Source organism: Rhinopithecus roxellana, chromosome 13 (genome assembly GCF_007565055.1).
Source record: "Rhinopithecus roxellana isolate Shanxi Qingling chromosome 13, ASM756505v1, whole genome shotgun sequence".
Classification (NCBI taxonomy): domain Eukaryota; kingdom Metazoa; phylum Chordata; class Mammalia; order Primates; family Cercopithecidae; genus Rhinopithecus; species Rhinopithecus roxellana.
The window spans coordinates 89,817,473-89,836,456 of NC_044561.1; the positions used below are offsets into that span (position 1 = coordinate 89,817,473).

At 38.1% G+C, this 18,984-nt stretch overlaps 1 protein-coding gene across 2 annotated transcripts in view; it reads left to right on the forward strand.

Annotated features, from left to right (window-relative positions):
- Positions 1-18,984, forward strand: part of TASP1 (taspase 1) — a 276,754-nt gene that overhangs the window by 10,963 nt on the left and 246,807 nt on the right. Inside the window, exons 3-5 of one of the 2 annotated variants that reach the window (XM_030915488.1) lie at positions 5,016-5,083; positions 6,761-6,829; positions 13,369-13,635. Coding sequence is in view for 1 of the 2 variants with exons in the window: in XM_010355262.2 (XP_010353564.1) it covers positions 5,016-5,083; positions 6,761-6,829 (137 nt within the window). In the remaining variant the exon portion in view is untranslated. The remainder of the gene's footprint in view (positions 1-5,015; positions 5,084-6,760; positions 6,830-13,368; positions 13,636-18,984) is intronic. The other variant, XM_010355262.2, reaches the window with a different exon arrangement.

Sequence of the window (18,984 nt, forward strand, 5' to 3'; positions counted from 1 at the left end):
TATGAAAACCACACAAAGTAATTTTTAAACTCTCGTTTATGTTTTTTAAAAATAATGTTGCTGCGGGAGGCTGAGGCAGAAGAATTGCTTGAACCCAGGAGGCAGAAATTGCAGTGAGCCGAGATTGTGCCACTGCACTCCAGCTTGGGCGACAAAGCGAGACTCCATCTCAAAAAAATAAAATAAAATAAAATAAAATATTGCTGAAAAAATTGTATTGATTCTTGTGTTAGACTGTAGGTATATTAGGGCATAATTACACAATTTTTGAGTTAGCTCACCTTCTTTTTTTTTTTTTTTTGAGACGGAGTTTTACTCTTGTTGCCCAGGCTGGATGCAGTGGTGCGATCTTAGCTCACTGCAACCTCCACCTCCCAGGTTCAGGCAATTTACCTGCCTCAGCCACTTGAGTAGCTGGGATTACAGACGTCTGCCATCACATCTGCTACATTTTTGTATTTTTAGTAGAGACGGGGTTTCACCATATTGGCCAGGCTGGTCTCGAACACCTGACCTCGGGTCATCCACCTACCTCGGCCTCCCAAAGTGCCAGGATTACAAGCGTGAGCCACCGCACCTGGCCCACCTTCTTAATATTTTAAGTGAGGAACCTTAAGACCAGAGAAATTAAGTGACTTAAGTGACTTCAGCCACATTGCTGGTTGGTGTTAGAGCCAGCATAAGAAACACCTAAATAGGCCCTTATGTCTCAGTCTCGTGCTTTTGATGCTATGTCAGCCTGTGATCTTTCTACTTCAGAAGACCATGAGGACAGACAGAGTGAAGTTCATCCCCTGGGTCTCTCATCTTTGAAAGGTCTTGGGTTACAGAGCAGTGCTGCTCTGCCCAGGTTTCCTCAGCAGGCTCTTTTTCCTTTGGCCATTTTTATTTTCTTGCATTCAGAGTCTACTTTCCATGACCTCCGTGAAGAGAGAAGGAATGTCTGCGTTTCCTTTTAACTTTCTCTGGGTAGTCAAGCAAGATGACAGCAGGATTAGCTTTGATATGGAATGAGGAGTAGAACTGTTTCTTCTTGTGAGACTGGTGTCCTGCCTGGCCATTAACCTTTGGCCATATCTAGACTGGGCAACCTGAGAAGCCTTATGTGAATGTAATCCAGAGTATCTAAAAAAATCCAAAAAAACAAAAACGAGGTTTAATTCCATTTTCTCACAGGTGCTTTTACAAGGAGGTGAGGTATATTTACAGAAATAACCCAGTTAAAAGTAGACCTGGGACTAGAGCTTATGCCTTTAGACTCCTAGTCTGTGTTCTCTCCACTACACTATGTTGATCATGCATCTTCCATGATCTTCCATGATAACAGTGAGTTACCGTATTCAGAGTGAGGGTTTGGAAAGTGTAAAAGAAAAGTCTGAACATTGTAACAAGCAATAACATAAAGCTTCAATTAGTTGGAAAGCCTTACTTTCTATAACTATCATGACCCTGTCCCTCCTCTCTTAGACAAAGACTAGATGATAATGGCCCTGCCAACCTTAAATAATGGAATTCAGAAGCTGTGATTCAATGTAGAGCTTATTCCCACACAAAGCTTGAGCATGCCCACCTTGGAAACACTGACTCCAAACAAACGGGGTCATTGTTCCAAAGTGGAGAAGTTAAAGTTTCATTTATATAAGTAAAGATAGGAAAAGTTTAGCAGGATAATAACATTTTCCACAGGAGACCAGTGCATAAGTTACAGCAATTTGATTGGTTACAGATTGCTACATCCTAAGGAAGAGTACTTTTTACTTTGTGAGAAGGGGCAGTGATTTGAGAGGATCTTATCTCTGGTATTGTTTGGTCTTCCTAATTATTTACAGGAAAAAGGCAAAAGTTGCAGCTGCATGTTGTGTGACTCAGGCTGCATAGCCACCTTCCTCTCAAGGCTCAGAATGATGTAATGGTTCAACAGCTTTTTTTTTCTTCTTTTTTTCAGACTAAGTTTCGCTCTTGTCATCCAGGCTGCAGTGGTGTGATCTTGGCTTACTGCAAGCTTCACAATTCTCCTGCCTCAGCCTCCTGAGTAGCTGGGATTACAGGCATGTGCCACCATGCCCGGCTAATTTTTGTGTTTAGTAGAGATGGGGTTTTACCATGTTTTTTTTTTTTTTTTTTTTTTTTTGAGACGGAGTCTCGCTCTGTTGCCTGGGCTAGAGTGCAGTGGCCGGATCTCAGCTCACTGCAAGCTCCGCCTCCCGGGTTTATGCCATTCTCCTGCCTCAGCCTCCCGAGTAGCTGGGACTACAGGCAGCAGCCACCTCGCCCGGCTAGCTTTTTGTATTTTTTAGTAGAGACGGGGTTTCACCGTGTTAGCCAGGATGGTCTCGAACTCCTGACCTCGTGATCCGCCCGTCTCGGCCTCCCAAAGTGCTGGGATTACAGGCTTGAGCCACCGCGCCCGGCTGGTTTTACCATGTTGACTGGGCTGGTCTCAAACTCCTGACCTCAGGTGATCCACCCTCCTCGGCCTCCCAAAGTGTTGGGATTACAGGCGTGAGCCACCGCGCCCAGCCAGTTCAACAGTTTTAACTTTGAATTATTTAATTTCATACTCTCAGGTAAAAGTTGGTGCTGGGGGCCAGCAAGAAGAGTAGGAACTCTTGAGTTATGGTAGGATATTGTGTGAATTAAGTGACCCTAACTATTATTAGAAAGTCAGAGTGATTGATTATGCAGAAGTGTGTATCTTGCACATTTAAGGGTCAAAAATTCATGTCCTCATCCAGTGTAGAGCAGTTTTTTTAGCGCTAGAGTAGACTTGCCCAAACTTTTGTGATTCATGTAGTAGATTCTTATATTTTTCCACTGCCTATACTGTTTTATCTAATATTCAAACAACTAAACACTTTTTTATCTTAACATTTGAAAGATGAAGTTTATGGTTACTTAAATGAAATAGCAGTATCACTTGCCATGAAGAGAAAATAACTTTAAACACAGTGCAGTCAAAACACTGTAATTAAATTTTAACTAGATCCTATTTGTCAGTGGCTTGGATCCTGAGCTAAACAGGGAAATTAGCAAGTGTTAACCAGGACTTAAAGATATATGGGGGCTCTGCTGAGACTTTTCTCTTATTATTTCAAAAGGATTTACATGTTAAGGCTATGAAATGCCCCTGTCCATGACACTGAAGTCATCTCTTTGGAATAGTATCCCATGCTTTAGGAAATGCTGCTGAAAGACTGGGGCCTCTGAGATCTAAGACAGCCAACTTGAGATCACCTATTCTTATAGAACAATGAAGGGAGGCCTGCTAAATATTGGCACAGGCTCTGTGAATGTTCAGAGTTCTCTTGAAAAACAGGTTTAGGATTTGGGTATATTGTGGATTCTGGTGGCTTGGGCATCTCTGCTTTCCTGACTCCTTGTATGACATTTTCGTGGGTGAGTGCTTTCTCTACCTTGAGGAAAGGTGGGTTAGGTTTGTGTCAGAGTCTGCAGACCTGTAGGAATTCTAAGGCCTAGAGATGTAGCTTTTTTGTTTTTGTTTTTTGTTTTTTTTGAGTCAGAGTCTTACTCTGTTGCCCAGGCTGGAGTGCGGTGGCACGACCTTGGTTCACTCTGCCTCCCAGGTTCAAGCGATTCCTGTGCCTCAGCCCCCTGAGTAGCTGGGATTACAGTTATGTGCCACCATGCCTGGCTAATTTTTTTGTATTTTTAAGAGAGACGGGGTTTCTCCATGTTGGCCAGACTGGTCTCAAACTTCTGGCCTCAAGTGATCCTCCCACCTCGGCCTCCCAAAGTGATGGGATTATAGGCATGAGCCACTGCATTTGGCCTAGAGATGTAGTTCTTAACCTTCCTTACATTGGACTCCTATGGGGCTTTAGGGGTGGGTAGGGATAGGTGGTTCAGTGCTCTGTTAACAAATTTTGATTAGAGAGAGGCCTAATTAAGAGAGTTTAAGGGCTCTTGTCTTTGTCTCCTTCTTGTTTAGATTATTCTTTTTTTTTTTTTTTTTTTTTTTTTTTTTTTTTTTTTTTGAGACGGAGTCTCGCTCTGTCGCCCAGGCTGGAATGCAGTGGCCGGACCTCAGCTCACTGCAAGCTCCGCCTCCCGGGTTCACGCCATTCTCCTGCCTCAGCCTCCCGAGTAGCTGGGACTACAGGCGCTCACCACCACGCCCGGCTAGTTTTTTGTATTTTTTAGTAGAGACGGGGTTTCACTGTGTTAGCCAGGATGGTCTCGATCTCCTGACCTCGTGATCCGCCCGTCTCGGCCTCCCAAAGTGCTGGGATTACAGGCTTGAGCCACCGCACCCGGCCTAGATTATTCTTAAGTCCCTAACTAAGCAAGTTATGTGTCCTTGCAGGGAAACCATTTTATTCAGAGCCATTCTCTTGAGAAAGTTCTTGGGTATTTGATTAAAAGACAGAGACCACCAGGAATTCTAATAGAGAGTCATGAATGTGCTGTCACTTAGCTTTCAGAGACACCCTCAGCTACATTCTGGCGGGTGAGAGGATGTGAAGTGTTTGGTTAGGAATGGTGTAGTTGGTGGTGGTTGTGGACATGTGAGATGTAAGATGCCTCAACTTCAAATGTTGTTCAGAAGCAATCCAGCTTTCTGAGTTATTCTTATGAATTCCGGATTTGAAACAGTAACTTCCCAAATGGCAGGGGCTTTCTGACGGTTCGCAGAGAGGAACCTGGAGGGACCCTGTCCCTGACACCTTCTGGGTTATTAGCTCCAGATCAAAAGAATTCTGGGTTTTAGAGAGAGGTTCTTGAAAAGAAGAGGGGAGGTGACCTTGGTGAAGCCTCTTTGGGGACATGAGCTATTTTTAGGGCTTTTAGCAGGAAAAGAGCTTTTGAAAACGGAGATAAGGCATGGTATTAAAAAGGCTTACATTGGAGAAAGAAGTTATAAAACTCCATACGGGTAGGGCAATAGTTTTGTTTTTTACTAGGACAGCATCAGTTTATATGGAGTATTTTTATAACGTAAGCAAGGTCTCTTGATATTTTAATAATTAACAACTGGATTTTATTTTCTACTATAGGTGCAGGTTATCATTCTGAATCCAAAGCCAAGGAATATAAACATGTATGCAAACGAGCTTGTCAAAAGGTATGAACACAATGTGTATGATCTAAGCATTTCAGTTTTGAACATAAAGCGATTTTACCTTGAAATTCAGCATTTAAAAGTTTCATTTCTAGGACAGGCTTCTGGTTTGGACTATGAAATTATTTTGCTCGTTTTTGTAGGGGATCGTTTTGTGTTGTTTTGTGTTTTTCTCCACATGATGCTTAGCTCTTCCCCCTCTTTCCCAGATTAAAGTCTGTATTTTTGTAATTGCGGGCACACAATCATATCTCTTTTAATCGTTGCAGTGATGTTGAACTTCTGTAGACAGAAGGATAGAGAAAACAGCTTAAAGACAGTCAATGTGTTTTTCCATGAAGGGAAAAAAATAAATAAAAAAATTAAAATGGGTGCTTTTTTAAGAGAGATTGTCCTATACTTTTTCATTCTGTTTTTCATGACATAGTTTGTATCATAGCAAGTTCATTGTCATTCCAGAGTTCAGCTTTGCCCTTGTACTCAGTTGTGCTTTTTTCCCATTGGTTTTTGAGGTTTTGCTAAATTGTTGAATATTTAATGTGGGGACAGGAATGGACTCAGAAGAAATGTTTTTATTTTGATTCTTACTGGTCTTGTAGGCAAACCTTCCATGACTTTTTATGCAAACAGAATCTAGTTGAGTATTGTATATCAAGTAACTATGGGTCTCTCTCTGCTCTTTTCATTGATATTTACATAACATTAAAAAGAAGATTACACTTTGTCAGAGATTCAAGCCTTTTCTTATGAATGAAGTCCTATAAATAAGAATATTTTGTTACAGGGATTTTGTTCTTTTGAAATTTATAATAATAAAGCTAAAAGTTCTCTAAGCTATTTTATATTTTTTCTTATTTTTCAAAGTGTGAAATTTTTCTATCATCTGAAAATAAATGGGTTTTATATAACTATAGTCCTAGAAATCTAATACATTTGAATTGTATGCTTAGCCTTTTTAATATTTACAATGAATAAACTTCTTAAAAGTTTAGGAATACAGTTCTTAGTTTTTGAGCTTTCTCTTTGTTGACTACATTGGAATGTTAATAATTCATTTATAAATGACTTTCCCTTCTCTCTCTTTTCCTCTCCTAATTTATGCTCAGGACCAGGTGATTTTATAGAGCTTTACTCTGTGTAGTTTATATTACAGAATAATATGATATGTCTTGATTTAGAATTTACATTATAGTATCCAAAATGTTTTTGTCAAATGTATGCTTTTATCCTCAGATTCTGGCATGCCCCTGTGACTGAGAGTCACTTCTTTTTAGGTATGGAGAGCATTAACAGTGGGAGGAGAAATGATTAGTTTGTGATTTAGTTATCTATATAAAATATGAATTGTCAGGATATTTGAACCAAACTGGGTCATACAATTTCTGTGGCTATTATGAATTGCCTTACAATGAATGAAGCTTACTAAATTCCTTGTACTTTTCATTTAATAATTAGATTTTATTGTTTTAATTTGAATAATATTAAGTGAGCCATATTACCAATTAACCTAGATATAAACACTTGCTTGTTTTAAATCTGAGTAGTTTGTGCCTTAAAGTATGGAATGGAACTAGTGGTCAATTTTTATTAATCTGAGTGTCTCCCATACTTCTTTAAGCTTTTGGAAAGTTTGAGAAGTTGTGATTTTGCAACGAATAATCTCTCCCCTTGGTTTCATAGGCAATTGAAAAGCTGCAGGCTGGTGCTCTTGCAACTGACGCAGTGACTGCAGCACTGGTGGAACTTGAGGTATTTCTTTTCTCTGTTTTATTTAAAATATTTGTGAGTTTATCTTTATTGTTCTTTTTTTTTTTTTTTTTTTTTTTGAGACGGAGTCTTGCTCTGTCGCCCAGGCTGGAGTGCAGTGGCCGGATCTCAGCTCACTGCAAGCTCCACCTCCCGGGTTCACACCATTCTCCTGCCTCAGCCTCCCGAGTAGCTGGGACTACAGGCGCCCGCCACCTCGCCCGGCTAGTTTTTTTGTATTTTTTTAGTAGAGACGGGGTTTCACTGTGTTAGCCAGGATGGTCTCGATCTTCTGACCTCGTGATCTGCCCGTCTCGGCCTCCCAAAGTGCTGGGATTACAGGCTTGAGCCACTGCGCCCAGCCTCTTTATTGTTCTTAAATGACATGAAACTGTTGAGTTAGTCAACCATAAATTATATGACCAGTGTTTCCCATCAATATTAGCAAAGTTATGAAGAAGCCTATGATATTGTTTTTTTCATTGGTGACTTTTCTGAGTAATATAAAAGTTGGTTAAATTCCTTTCTTTTTTTTTTTGTGAGATTCATGAATACAAAAGTTAATGATTGGATGCTTAAGTTTCACATTTTCAGTAGGAAAATCCTTGAAGTTAACCCCCCAAAAGTGATGTATGTTCTGTTGGTTTAAAATAAAAAAAAATTCCAACTGTCTAGAAGTGCCTAAAGCAGAAGGGGAAGATTCTTCGTGATCCTAACAGATACATACTGTGAAATTGTGTGCTGTGACGTATGTCTTGTCCCAGTGTTATGGTTGGGTTTGTCCACAGTTTACTATGGACATCACAGAATTGAATGGGCAGGCTCTTTTGCCATAATTTTTTATACTCTATAGAGAGGCTCTCTCAGTTCTCTTGATTTGGAACTTTGTTGAATTTGTGCAGGGGATATTGAGGTCTTCAGAAGATTGACTTACTGCTCAAACTTGGAAAAGATAGATTTGTGTCAATCAATTGAGAAGATTATTGTGAAAAATATTTTTCCAGTTGAGAATACTACTTAGGGAATCAAGTAAGACATGATGACAAAAACAATGATGAGTTTGAGGGAGGAGATGATAGTTAAAGTTAACATTTCCAGGTTGACTGGTTTGTGGCCCTTGTATTTGGGCTCTCATGCCAAGGCACGTACCGTTTCATGCCTTTCCTTGTGAAAATTGCCCAGGTGTTTACCAAAAGTTCTAGCTGTGTTTTCTGTATATTCTCATGCTTAATTGTGGACCTGAGCTTTTGATCATGCTTTATAGATTTTAATTTCTCTTGGTAGTGTCAAATTGGTCCTAATGTAGTCAAGAAAGGTGAAAGTATATGGTGGGCACCTACTTCTATTGAATCTGACATGGGGATGTGTGATGCCCTCCTAATATGACTGATACCATTTCATACCAGCTCTACCAGTCATTAGCCATGTGTCCCTGGGTGTGGCACAGTCTGTCCTTGAGTCAGTTTCCCTATTTATAATATAAGGATAATAATTCCCACTTCATAGAGTTGTGAAGATTAACTGAGTTAGTATATGACTGATATATGACAATCTCTTAGAACAGTGTGTGGTACGTAGTAAGCACCCCATAACTGTTAGCAATTATTACAGTTACGAGATGCTTTGGAAATGGTATGTATGAGGTGAATATTTATAGTAACTATTAATGACAATTTTTATAGCATCAAAGAGAGGTTAACTATATGTTAAGGATAACAGGAGAAAAATGACAGAAGAAAGAAAATAGATGTATTTACCACCAAATGTTACCTTTACTCAAAACAGACACACAAAGAGGGCTTAATCTAACTTAACTAATTCAATTGTTAGTTGAAAATTACTAGCATGGGGTCAGTGTAGGTCTGGGAGAGAAAAGCTGGAGAATATACTAGAATGGCAATTATGAATGTAAAACTGAATAAAATAAAGTTTCTCTTTTCATCTTAGAATAACTTTACTTTTCCTAAGTCATACTTACATATCATGTTTAATATTTCATTCTATTTTCCCTTAGTGTTAAATCCTACTTTTAAGAGGTTTACTTATTTATACTTAAAAATGATAAAAATACATTTTGAAATAATGAATTTCTCCTGAGTAAGTGGACTTATAGTTTCGAATAACCTGTGTTTTTTTTTTAAGAGTGTGGATATGAATTTAAAGGAAAAAGAAAATTCTTGTTCTGTTATTTTTGATTGGAATAAGTCATAAGGATAATGGTAGCATAGAATTCTTCCCCAAGTGACTTTATTGCATCCCACACTTCAACTTTTAGTTTTTTTTTTTTATGTATATATATTTTTGAGATGAATTCTCACTCTGTAGCCCAAGCTGGAGTGCAGTGGTGCGATCTTGGCTCACTGCAACCTCCGCCTCCCACACTCAAGCAATTCTTGTGCCTCAGCCTCCCGAGTATCTGGGACTACAGGCATGCACCACCACACCCGGCTAAGTTTTGTTTTTTTTTTTAGTAGAGACAAGGTTTCACCATGTTGAATAGGGTGGTCTTGAACTCCTGAGCTCAGGTGATCCACCCACCTTGGCCTCCCAAAGTGCTGCAGTTACAGGCGTGAACCACCCTGACTGGCCTCAACTTTTAATTATTAAATTTGTGGAAGAATTTCAATTAATTATCTTTAACAATTAATTTTTCTATGGACTCTTTGATTGAAATATATGTTAATACTTCAAGGTTAAGCTTACACTAACTGGAAGAATTTTCCTAAATCTTAAGAATTACGTTGGAAATCATGCTTATACTGCCCCCTGCAGTTTCTCTCACCTTGCATAATTGTGATTCATTACCTTGAAACAGGAGAGGTTTTCAAATGGAGATCAGTTGGGGAAGTATTGTAATAGCTTGGGTCAATGGAAAGATGTGTAAGAAGATTGGATTCTAATATTTGCTGTACTTCAAGAAATATAAGTAGCAGTATTGAGTCCTTTCAGAATACTGAAAAGTGCTGAGAAAAATTCTGGAGAGCCTTCTTTATTATATTTAATTTGAGAATAAACACTTATCTTTAGTTTTGGTCAGTCTATTCAGTTAAGTCGTGTCTGAATTATTGAACAGATGCAAACAGTCATTATTCTTTTTTTTTTAGACTTTGGGATATACTTTTTGATTTAAAAAATGATATTCTTGCCACTGAGCTTAAGGAAACAATAAATAAACATTTTTAAAATTTGCCTGTTATATTATTACTTAGGCAGATGTTGAAATTGATGTGAATTCCTTAAATACTAATTGTGGATTGAAGTGACTGAAACAGTTTAATGGTCTTTATTGCCTAGAAAGAGTATCTGGCCGTATATTTTAAAAATGTGATAATTTGTATTTTCCCAAATGGTGAAAAAGTACACTGATCTTAGCTCCATGTGGTGGAGGAGGAAGAGACCAGGCAAAAGAAATTGTGTGTGTGTGTGTGTGTGTGTGTGTGTGTAAATACCACACACACACGCTAAAGGGACTTATGCAGACACATCATTTTTTAACTTTTCTTAGAAACTGATAATTTTGTGTTTTTATTTTTCTTCACCACCACTGCAGACTTGTGGTATCATCTTAAGACTGTCGCTTCTGGGCACCCGAACGAGGTGTTTTCTTCATTTAAGTAAAGGAGGGGCGGGTGCAAAAATTCTAGCTATTAAATTGACCACCTTCTCCCTTTAGAGTTATGGGAGGGATGGCGGCTGCTCCTGTATGAGAGGTTTTCTGCAGTGTGGAAATGCAAATGATATTACTCCAAAGTATATTTTGTTTATCTTCAAAATGTAGGGAAGGAAATGGAAAGGTCAGTTGATAGATCATATTTTAATGATTTATTGGTAAATTGATTCATTCCTGTTGTTTCATATAGCTTTGCTGAGATTATCTTAATAACTGGTGAGAAAGTGAATTCTGTTTACTGGATGGTACAACTCTGGTTTCACTCACAGCAGAGAAGATTAATATTGTGAAATAATTTGGTCTTCATATTTGGGAGTATACATTTGGATGACAGTTGCTTTTTTGGCTGCTTTCAAAATAGTTTTGGATCAAGTAGTGACAGTGGATTTAAGATTCCAGACCATAATTTTGCATATTTCACATGGTGTAACTTCTGATGTGAATTTCTTTTTTGAGAAAATTGGATATAGAACTGGGTGAGTCATGATGCTACCATTTTCTTAGGATTGTTTCTAAAGTAGAAAGTGTTTCATGGATTCTGATAGAAAATGAACTATTTATAAAATAGTGCCTGAAGCTCCTTTTGCACATTGGTGTTTTTCTGAAAAAGTACGAAGACCTGGTTTAAAAAAGTCTAATGAGTAATAATAGGTGAAATATGAATGACAGACTTTTGGGAGGTAATTTATAATCTTTCGTGAGAAAACTGATGAATTTGGCAGATATTTTGAAGATCTTGTTGTGACCTTTGAGAAATTTTGGTTAATTCATTCAGAAAACTGATTATTTTGGTAGGTAGAATACTGTGTATTAAGAATAGTGATGGGGCCAGGCACGGTGGCTCATGCCTGTAATCCCAGCACTTTGGGAGGCTGAAGCGGACGCATTATGAGGTTAGGAGTTCAAGACCAGCCTGGTCAATATGGTGAAACCCCGTCTCTAATAAAAATACAAAAATCAGCTGGGCATGGTGGTGCATTCCTGTAATCCTAGCTAGTTGGGAGACTGAGGCAGGAGAATTGCTTGAACCAGGACCTGGGAGGCAGAGGTTGCAGTGAGCCGAGATCGCGCCACTGCACTCCAGCCTGGGGCTGCGGAGTAAGACTCTGTCTAAAAAAAGAAAAAAATAGTGATAGTAATAGCTTTTACATTTTATATAGTAAAAGGCAAGTTATACAGATTCCTTTGTTAAAAATCTTTTGTTGAACTTATGTTATTAAAAATGGACTGTGAATTTTTTTGTTCACTTGATTCATGCTTTAAAGCTCCCTATGGTCAGGGAAGATGCTAATTCATGCTTAAAACTCATGTATTGTCCAAATGCTTTAGTGTTTATAGAGCAGATTATATTGGGCCAAGTTTTTAGTCATTCTTTTAAAAACAGTTCATTGTCTTTGGATCTCTGTGTAATACAAATATTGCTTGCTTGTAAACTCTAGGGAAGTCCTTTAAGAATAACTTCGTATTCAGATGACTGATATTTTGGTATGTAAGAGAAAGAAAGTAGGTATTTTCATTATATACTTATATTATTATATATAATACTGTTATACACTTGTCTGTATCTCTACATTTTTGTTGTTGTTGTTGTTGTTGAGACAGATTCTTGCTCTGTCACCCAGGCTGGAGTGCAGTGGTATGATCCTGGCTTACTGCAGTCTCTACCTCCTAGGTTCAAACGATTCTCGTGCCTCAGCCTCCCGAGTAGCTGGGACTACAGGTGTGCGCCACCACACCTGGCTAATTTTTTTGTGTTTTTAGTAGAGACGGGGTTTTGCCTTGTTGCCCAGGTTGGTCTTGAACTGCTGGCCTCAAGTGATCCACCTGCCTCGCCTCCCAAAGTGCTGGGATTATAGGTGTGAGCCACCATGCCCAGCCAGGTCTGTATTTCTTTAAGGCAGGCATCTCCAGAATGGGAATGTTGGTCACACTTGAGTAGTTCATTGTGAGTGGACCCCAGCCCAGGCCTCTTGTGCAGCTGCAGGAATTGGCCATATTCTCTTCCCTGGGCTTTATACTTCTGGCTGAAATTGTCTGTGTGCCTCAGGGAGATAGAAAAAACTTCTAAGGACTGCCAGTCCTTGAAATGCCTAGTGATCATGGAGATGGTGTGGCTTCCTGATGGCATGTGGGCATAGCCAGGATGGAAGGGGACATTGGGAAGGGCTGATACATTTCCCTTTTCCCTCATGAAACTTATAACAAGTTTTCTTGTGAGCAGATGCTTAACCACACCCTGCTCCCTACCCTACTTCAGTCATTTGGTTTTTATTGCAAAAAAGGAGGGGCATCTGCTTTAAGGTCATTTCTGTTATTTGGGAAGTTTAAAATCATTTAAATAAACGAGCATCTCCAGTTTCCTATACATTTTTAATGTTGTAGAAATTATATTTTCATAAGCAGAGTGGTCCCTTGTTCTTTCCCCAGCACCCCCTGCCCCCCAGTAGAGCTGACCACATTGGAAAGACAGCTTGATGCATTTAGCTCACATTTACGTAAGTGCTCATTAACTATGATGTGGCTGGTGAGTCTAATTTTAGATCTACCACCCTTGAAAATCTCATTTTTCTCTTCTATTGATAATATCTTTTATTCTCTGTAAGAGGGGGCATGTTTCTATGTATGTGAAGGAGAAGATTTACCTTTTTTCTTTTGTAGTACTTACAGTGTTTTCCTTGCATGAAATTTGAGTTTTGATCTTAGGTGCTCTTTTTTCCTTTTTTTTTCTTAACTTGATATTATTGATTATTTCAAAGACCCTGTTTTGCCTGTCTGTTTAGCAGTATTCCCAGTGGTGCTTCAGTATTTCTGTGTATTCCAGCTGTTTATGGAGTCTTTATGTTTCTCTGCATTTTTTGTTTTATTTTTTGAGGTGTACACACACAGTTACACTTCATGGAGTTGCATCCAGCCAAGTATCCATGTTCTTCTTGTGAAGAGGCAGAGAAAATCACCTCTCCCAAGAATTTCCACCTTCTGAACAAGGGAAATGTGTCCTGAAGAGCTGTACGCAGATGGGAGGCAACTTGTTTGCTTGTTCTGCTGCTAGAGCATTGATTTAATTAGAAGACAGGCTGTGGGTGGCCATGTGCAGACAAAGAAGCACCAGACAGAGCCCATTTAGCCTGGGACAGTAAAAGTAAGTTACGCTCTTTTTAAAACACTGTTTTGAGTACTGATGCTGATTCTTGCCTTTAGTACTAAGGGGCAACTTGTAACTTACTGTTTGTGTTTACACATAGATACATCTGTTCTTTTTCTGAGACCCTAGAAATGACACATGCTCTCTAGCACAAAGTACCTGCTTAATGGAAAAGCAGTGATTTCTTCCCCAACGACCTTTTTTTTTTTTTTTTTTTTTTAAGAATAAAAAGAAAACGGAATCAGTGATTACATTCTAGATTAATTTTACACTGTAGCAAACCTGGTGTCAGCTTTTGACCATGTCAAAACACTTGAGTATAGAGCTTGTCATGCTTTTACTTTGTAGTAATGGGACCATGAAGAACTATTTTAGCCTTTTCCAGCCATTTCTTGATGAGGTATGTGGATCTCATCAGATATATTCATTCTGGCTGAATCTAGTAGAAGAGAGGGTCCAAGATCAGACCTAGCAATTCCTGAGGAGCATGGAACTCTATATGTGTGCCCTTGTTTTTCTCTGGGAGTTGTTACTCTCAAAAATATACTTCATTTTGGAATTCAGTTTTGAGCTACCGAAAGCCACATATGGTAGTGTGGTGGAGTTAGTGGAAATCCTGTGTTTTGACTATGTGGAAGCAATTTAGACTTTTGGATTTTTGAGTGTAAAATGTCTTCTAGTCCTATATTAATAGGGATATTACACAAAAGGGATTTAATTAGATTCATTGGTCTTAGAATTTATAGTGTTGTGATTTTTGAATCATTCTGTGTGTGTGCGTGTATGTGTGTGTGTGTATTTGTGTTTGTTTGGATCTGTATCATTTGCGGCATTAGGTTTATACCTTAACATCTACTGTTTTTGTTTGTTTTGCTCTTGGTAATGAAGGAGGTAGGCTAATAAGATTTTTCTATGTTTGGAAAATCACAGGCTGGTATGATGGTGTTTAATTTCAAAGACTACCTTTTGATTTTAAGTTTTTTTCCATCTCTCAAATCCACCCCTTTATTCAGAATCTGGAAAAGAAAGAGGAAGAAACTTAAGTTACATAATTTTTAAGATTCTCATCAAGATTCTAAATCTTGCTCTCCTCTCTCTCTTTCATGTGTTCTTTACCTAAGTGTTAGAATAATGAAGGATTGTACCTCACTATAGAAATCAGCTTAAAGTTGAATCTTAGACATACCAGTTGACAAAAGTTCTTTGGCCATTCCCATTGCCAGGCATATTTTACTGGCAGTCATTCTCGCTCAGGGTCCAGCCTCCTGCATGGTGTACACATTTCCTGACAGTTCATGACACGCATGTAGTGTAACACAGGGCATCAGCGCTGTAACACATTCAGAGTGGGGAATTCATTTACGTTTCCCTTTTCTGGAGTATGTGCAAATGTTAGCGACATTTTCTAGTGGGTTGGAAGTCTTTTTGTTAAAAAAAGCTTAGTAGAGGACTTAAAAGTTACCATTATCCCTCTTTCCTCTCCAGTTCTGACCATGTTATTTGATAAAAGGATGGTTTAAATTATCATAATTCCATGGTCTGTTAGGTTCTTTTTGAGTGATTTTATTGTCAATATGGTTAAAAGGTATACTTATTTAGGTTGAAGGGAAGTATAAGTGGCTGCCAAATTTGGCAGTACTGGAGAAACAGCTACATTTGTCTTTTCTATTGTAGCTCTTGTGGAAAGAACAATTTCAGGTACTGTGTGTGCTAACCTCTTCCTGGACATCATAAATAATCCAAGTAAAACAAAGTTTAAAACTATTTCAGATGTGAAAGTTTATTGAAGCCAATATTTTGTTTTAGAGATTTGTGTTATGTTTTTGACAAGTAACTGTACTGTAATTCTGTGACTTTCAATTAAAAAAATGTGAAGAACTGGCCGGGCGCGGTGGCTCAAGCCTGTAATCCCAGCACTTTGGGAGGCCGAGGCGGGTGGATCACGAGGTCAGGAGATCGAGACCCTCCTGGCTAACACGGTGAAACCCCGTCTCTACTAAACATACAAAAAACTAGCCGGGCGCGGTGGCGGGCGCCTGTAGTCCCAGCTACTGGGAGGCTGAGGCGGGAGAATGGCGGGAACCCGGGAGGCGGAGCTTGCAGTGAGCCGAGATCGCGCCACTGCACTCCAGCCTGGGCGACACAGCGAAACTCCGTCTCAAAAAAAAAAAAAAAAAAAAAAAAAAATGTGAAGAACTGTTGTGATGTCATTTTTCTGCTTAATAATGTTATATGTGTCTTTTTAAATTAGGCAGATTAGTAATAGAAAGGAGGTGAGTGCAGATGTGCAGTGCCTTTTTATGAAAATATTTTAAATAATAAAAATATTATTGAGCTCATAGTGGGCAGTGCAAGAAAAAGTAAAAAAAAGTTTCCATTTTTGGACAGAATATTTTATGTCAGATTAACAGATGCTCTAATGAACAAATATTAACATTGGTTCAATTTTTTCTGACATTTCCAGAAAAGCTTGGGCACTTTAAGAAGATCATAAAAAGCCTTAGTTTCTACTATATATGTTGCTGTGTGAGGGTTTTTTTTTTTTTAAAATAAAATATGTTGTCTTTTATAAATTGAATAGTTAAAAAAAATGAACTGTCACAGAAACTAAAACCTGATATTCAGCATACTGTATTTGACTCAAGTGTTCACAGAATGTGATGCAAACAAATGTTCTCTCAACTTACATCCAGGATAGCTAAAATATCACTTTAACACATGTTAAAAGTAGAGTGCTTGAACTATTTGGCTAGATATAATTCCAGGCTGTCTAAGTTGAGTAATTTCCTCAAACATTCCAACTTTGATCAACTGCAGCAAGAACCTTTAGCATGTCTGTAAAGCAGCCAGTGCATCTGTAAATATGTCCTGAGATAGGGAGAAAAGAGAGAATGCCAAAAAAGAAAGAATACCTTGTCGTTTAGGAGCAGTAACAGAACAAAAATGGAAAGTTTTTTGTTTCCTTAGGAACTTTTTTTAGATAATTGAACCTCAGATTTCCAAGTATGCCCTGTGGTTCTGTATTAATGAAGGAAAGATACTTCATTTGGACCCAATAAAAGTGTTTTGTGGCTAACCCTGCTGAAACTTATTGGTTAAAGTTCATTAATTCTTGAACTTTTTACACTTTATAAATGTAATATTAATTGGCTACAACCTCAAACATAATAATATATAGCTCACTAAAGCATGTCTTAATTGTTTATAATTGGCCAGTATTTGGGTGAAAATGTTCTTATGTGACTGAGAATAAGTCTAAGAACAGGAAGCATCGCTACAGAAATAATCTCATGTGCCTTTTTTTCAATACATGGCTGAAAATAGGCTTTCTGGCTTTAATTTTCAGTGATCCGAAAATGAATTTGCAAATATCTACTACTTTTCCTATACAAGCATTAACTTAAGAGTGTTTATAATGGCAAATCACCCTCTGCTGTATGAGAACTGCATGTTTTCTGTGTTTTTGGCACAACATGTTCATATTCACATGGATATAATAACTTCCCTGGAAATATTTTAAGCTGCAGTTAGCAACTACTTGCAAACTGGATATTAAATTGGATGTTAAGTCTAGCTTCTTTCTGACCTTGCTTTCTGTAGTCCCATGATAACAAATAATGTGACTTCCAATTAGCTCCAGTTATGAAAATTCTGTTTTTAGATCAATCTCATACCAAAACTTAGAAGGAATTAATAATCCTCTAGTGGCTTCTATGTTGCAGATCTCTATTATTGTCCATATTCTCTAATTACTTTGTCATGGAAAACAAAGTTAACACAGTTAAATTTATTACTAATAAAAAATGTTTTGCCGTAGTTTTACCTCCTTTTCATTGAGCATTTGTTCCAGAACTGAACAAAGTGCAGTATAATTGATAGATTTACATTCTTCAAACCCATCCTCTATATCCTAAAATAAGTGCAGAGAAATGGTGAATGGGCACGCTGGGAGAGAAGATGGAAGGGCAAGTCCTGGGTCTAGTAATTTTAATTTCCTGGGCAGAGTACTTGAACAGATAATGTGAGTTGGTTATCTTGTTACTGTATCTATGTTTACCAAATAATTTTTCTTCTGTAAACCCTGTGCATTTGAATGCCAGGATTTCTTCAAAATTTAATACTTATTTTATGTCATGTGCCTACTTTCTTGATCTTGAAGTCATTAACGTTCATAGTGGCAATGGAAGAGTCAACTTTTGCCTATGTGGGGGCTGGTTATCTAATTTATAGACAGATTCTTATTATCCTATAATTATTTTACCTGATTATATCTTTGCCATTTTTGCATGTTACCTGAACATTATAGCCCTACCTCCCATGCACTTCTGTGTATGGGGAATGTGTATGTGTGTGTGTTTGCTACAAATTACTGGTTCTAAAAAAAATGTCATGTTTTATCTTGATAGGCAGTCTACCACTGGGTAAAGTTGTAGATGAAGTTGTCTATACTAATGATATTTGAGAAAAATACCATGATATTTTATTAGTTTTCTGGTATTTGAGAAAAATACCATGACTTCCTATGGACTCTGAGTAGAAAGTTCATCTGACTCATTTTGGAGAAGGAAAAAGGTATTACAAATTTTGTTTGTTGTAATCAGAAGATATGCAGCATTTTTGACCACTAATCTGGCTCTTTTTAGTAAAGGTGAGTGGACTCTTGGTAGACTGCAGTACAGGTTACTTCCATATTAGTTGTTTCTTTAAGTAGCAAGAGGTAATTGAATATTTTAAATATTTAAGCATGATAATAAAATTTGTTGTTAGGACTGTCATTTGTGTCAGAGAGCTACTTTCCCTGAAACCTGAATTGTATGGAAAACTGAAGACTTATGCAAGCTTAGATTTTGCACTGGAGAAGCTTGCATCTGGACCTTCTTAATCTTACAAAGTGATGTAGGCCAGAGATTGCAAAAGAGACATTTCACAGATGCGTGTTGATTGGCCCATAGACTAGCTTTTAAAAATTGGAATTTGTTGTCAACATGTAAAAATGAGGAGACTAATATAAGCATCTGGACTTCTAAATTCTCTTGGCAAAAATGAGATCTGGCCTCATGGAGCATGCATTCTCTCAGGCCTACAATCTGCCAGAGCTGAGTGACAGCTGGTTCTTTTGAGTGTAGGAGCTTGTGTAGCACTGTGCTTCATTTTAAGGTACAGCTGGAAATAAGTCTTGGACAGAGATGCCAACTTTTGTCTTGTTGCAAGGGCCAGGGGAATGAATGTATGGTTTAATGCTCATTAATTTAATGGTCTAGAGGTTGCAAATTGTTGTAATAGGGATTTCTACCAAACTAATAATAAAGCTGGAATGAGCTTTGATTTAATTTTTCAGAATAGGAA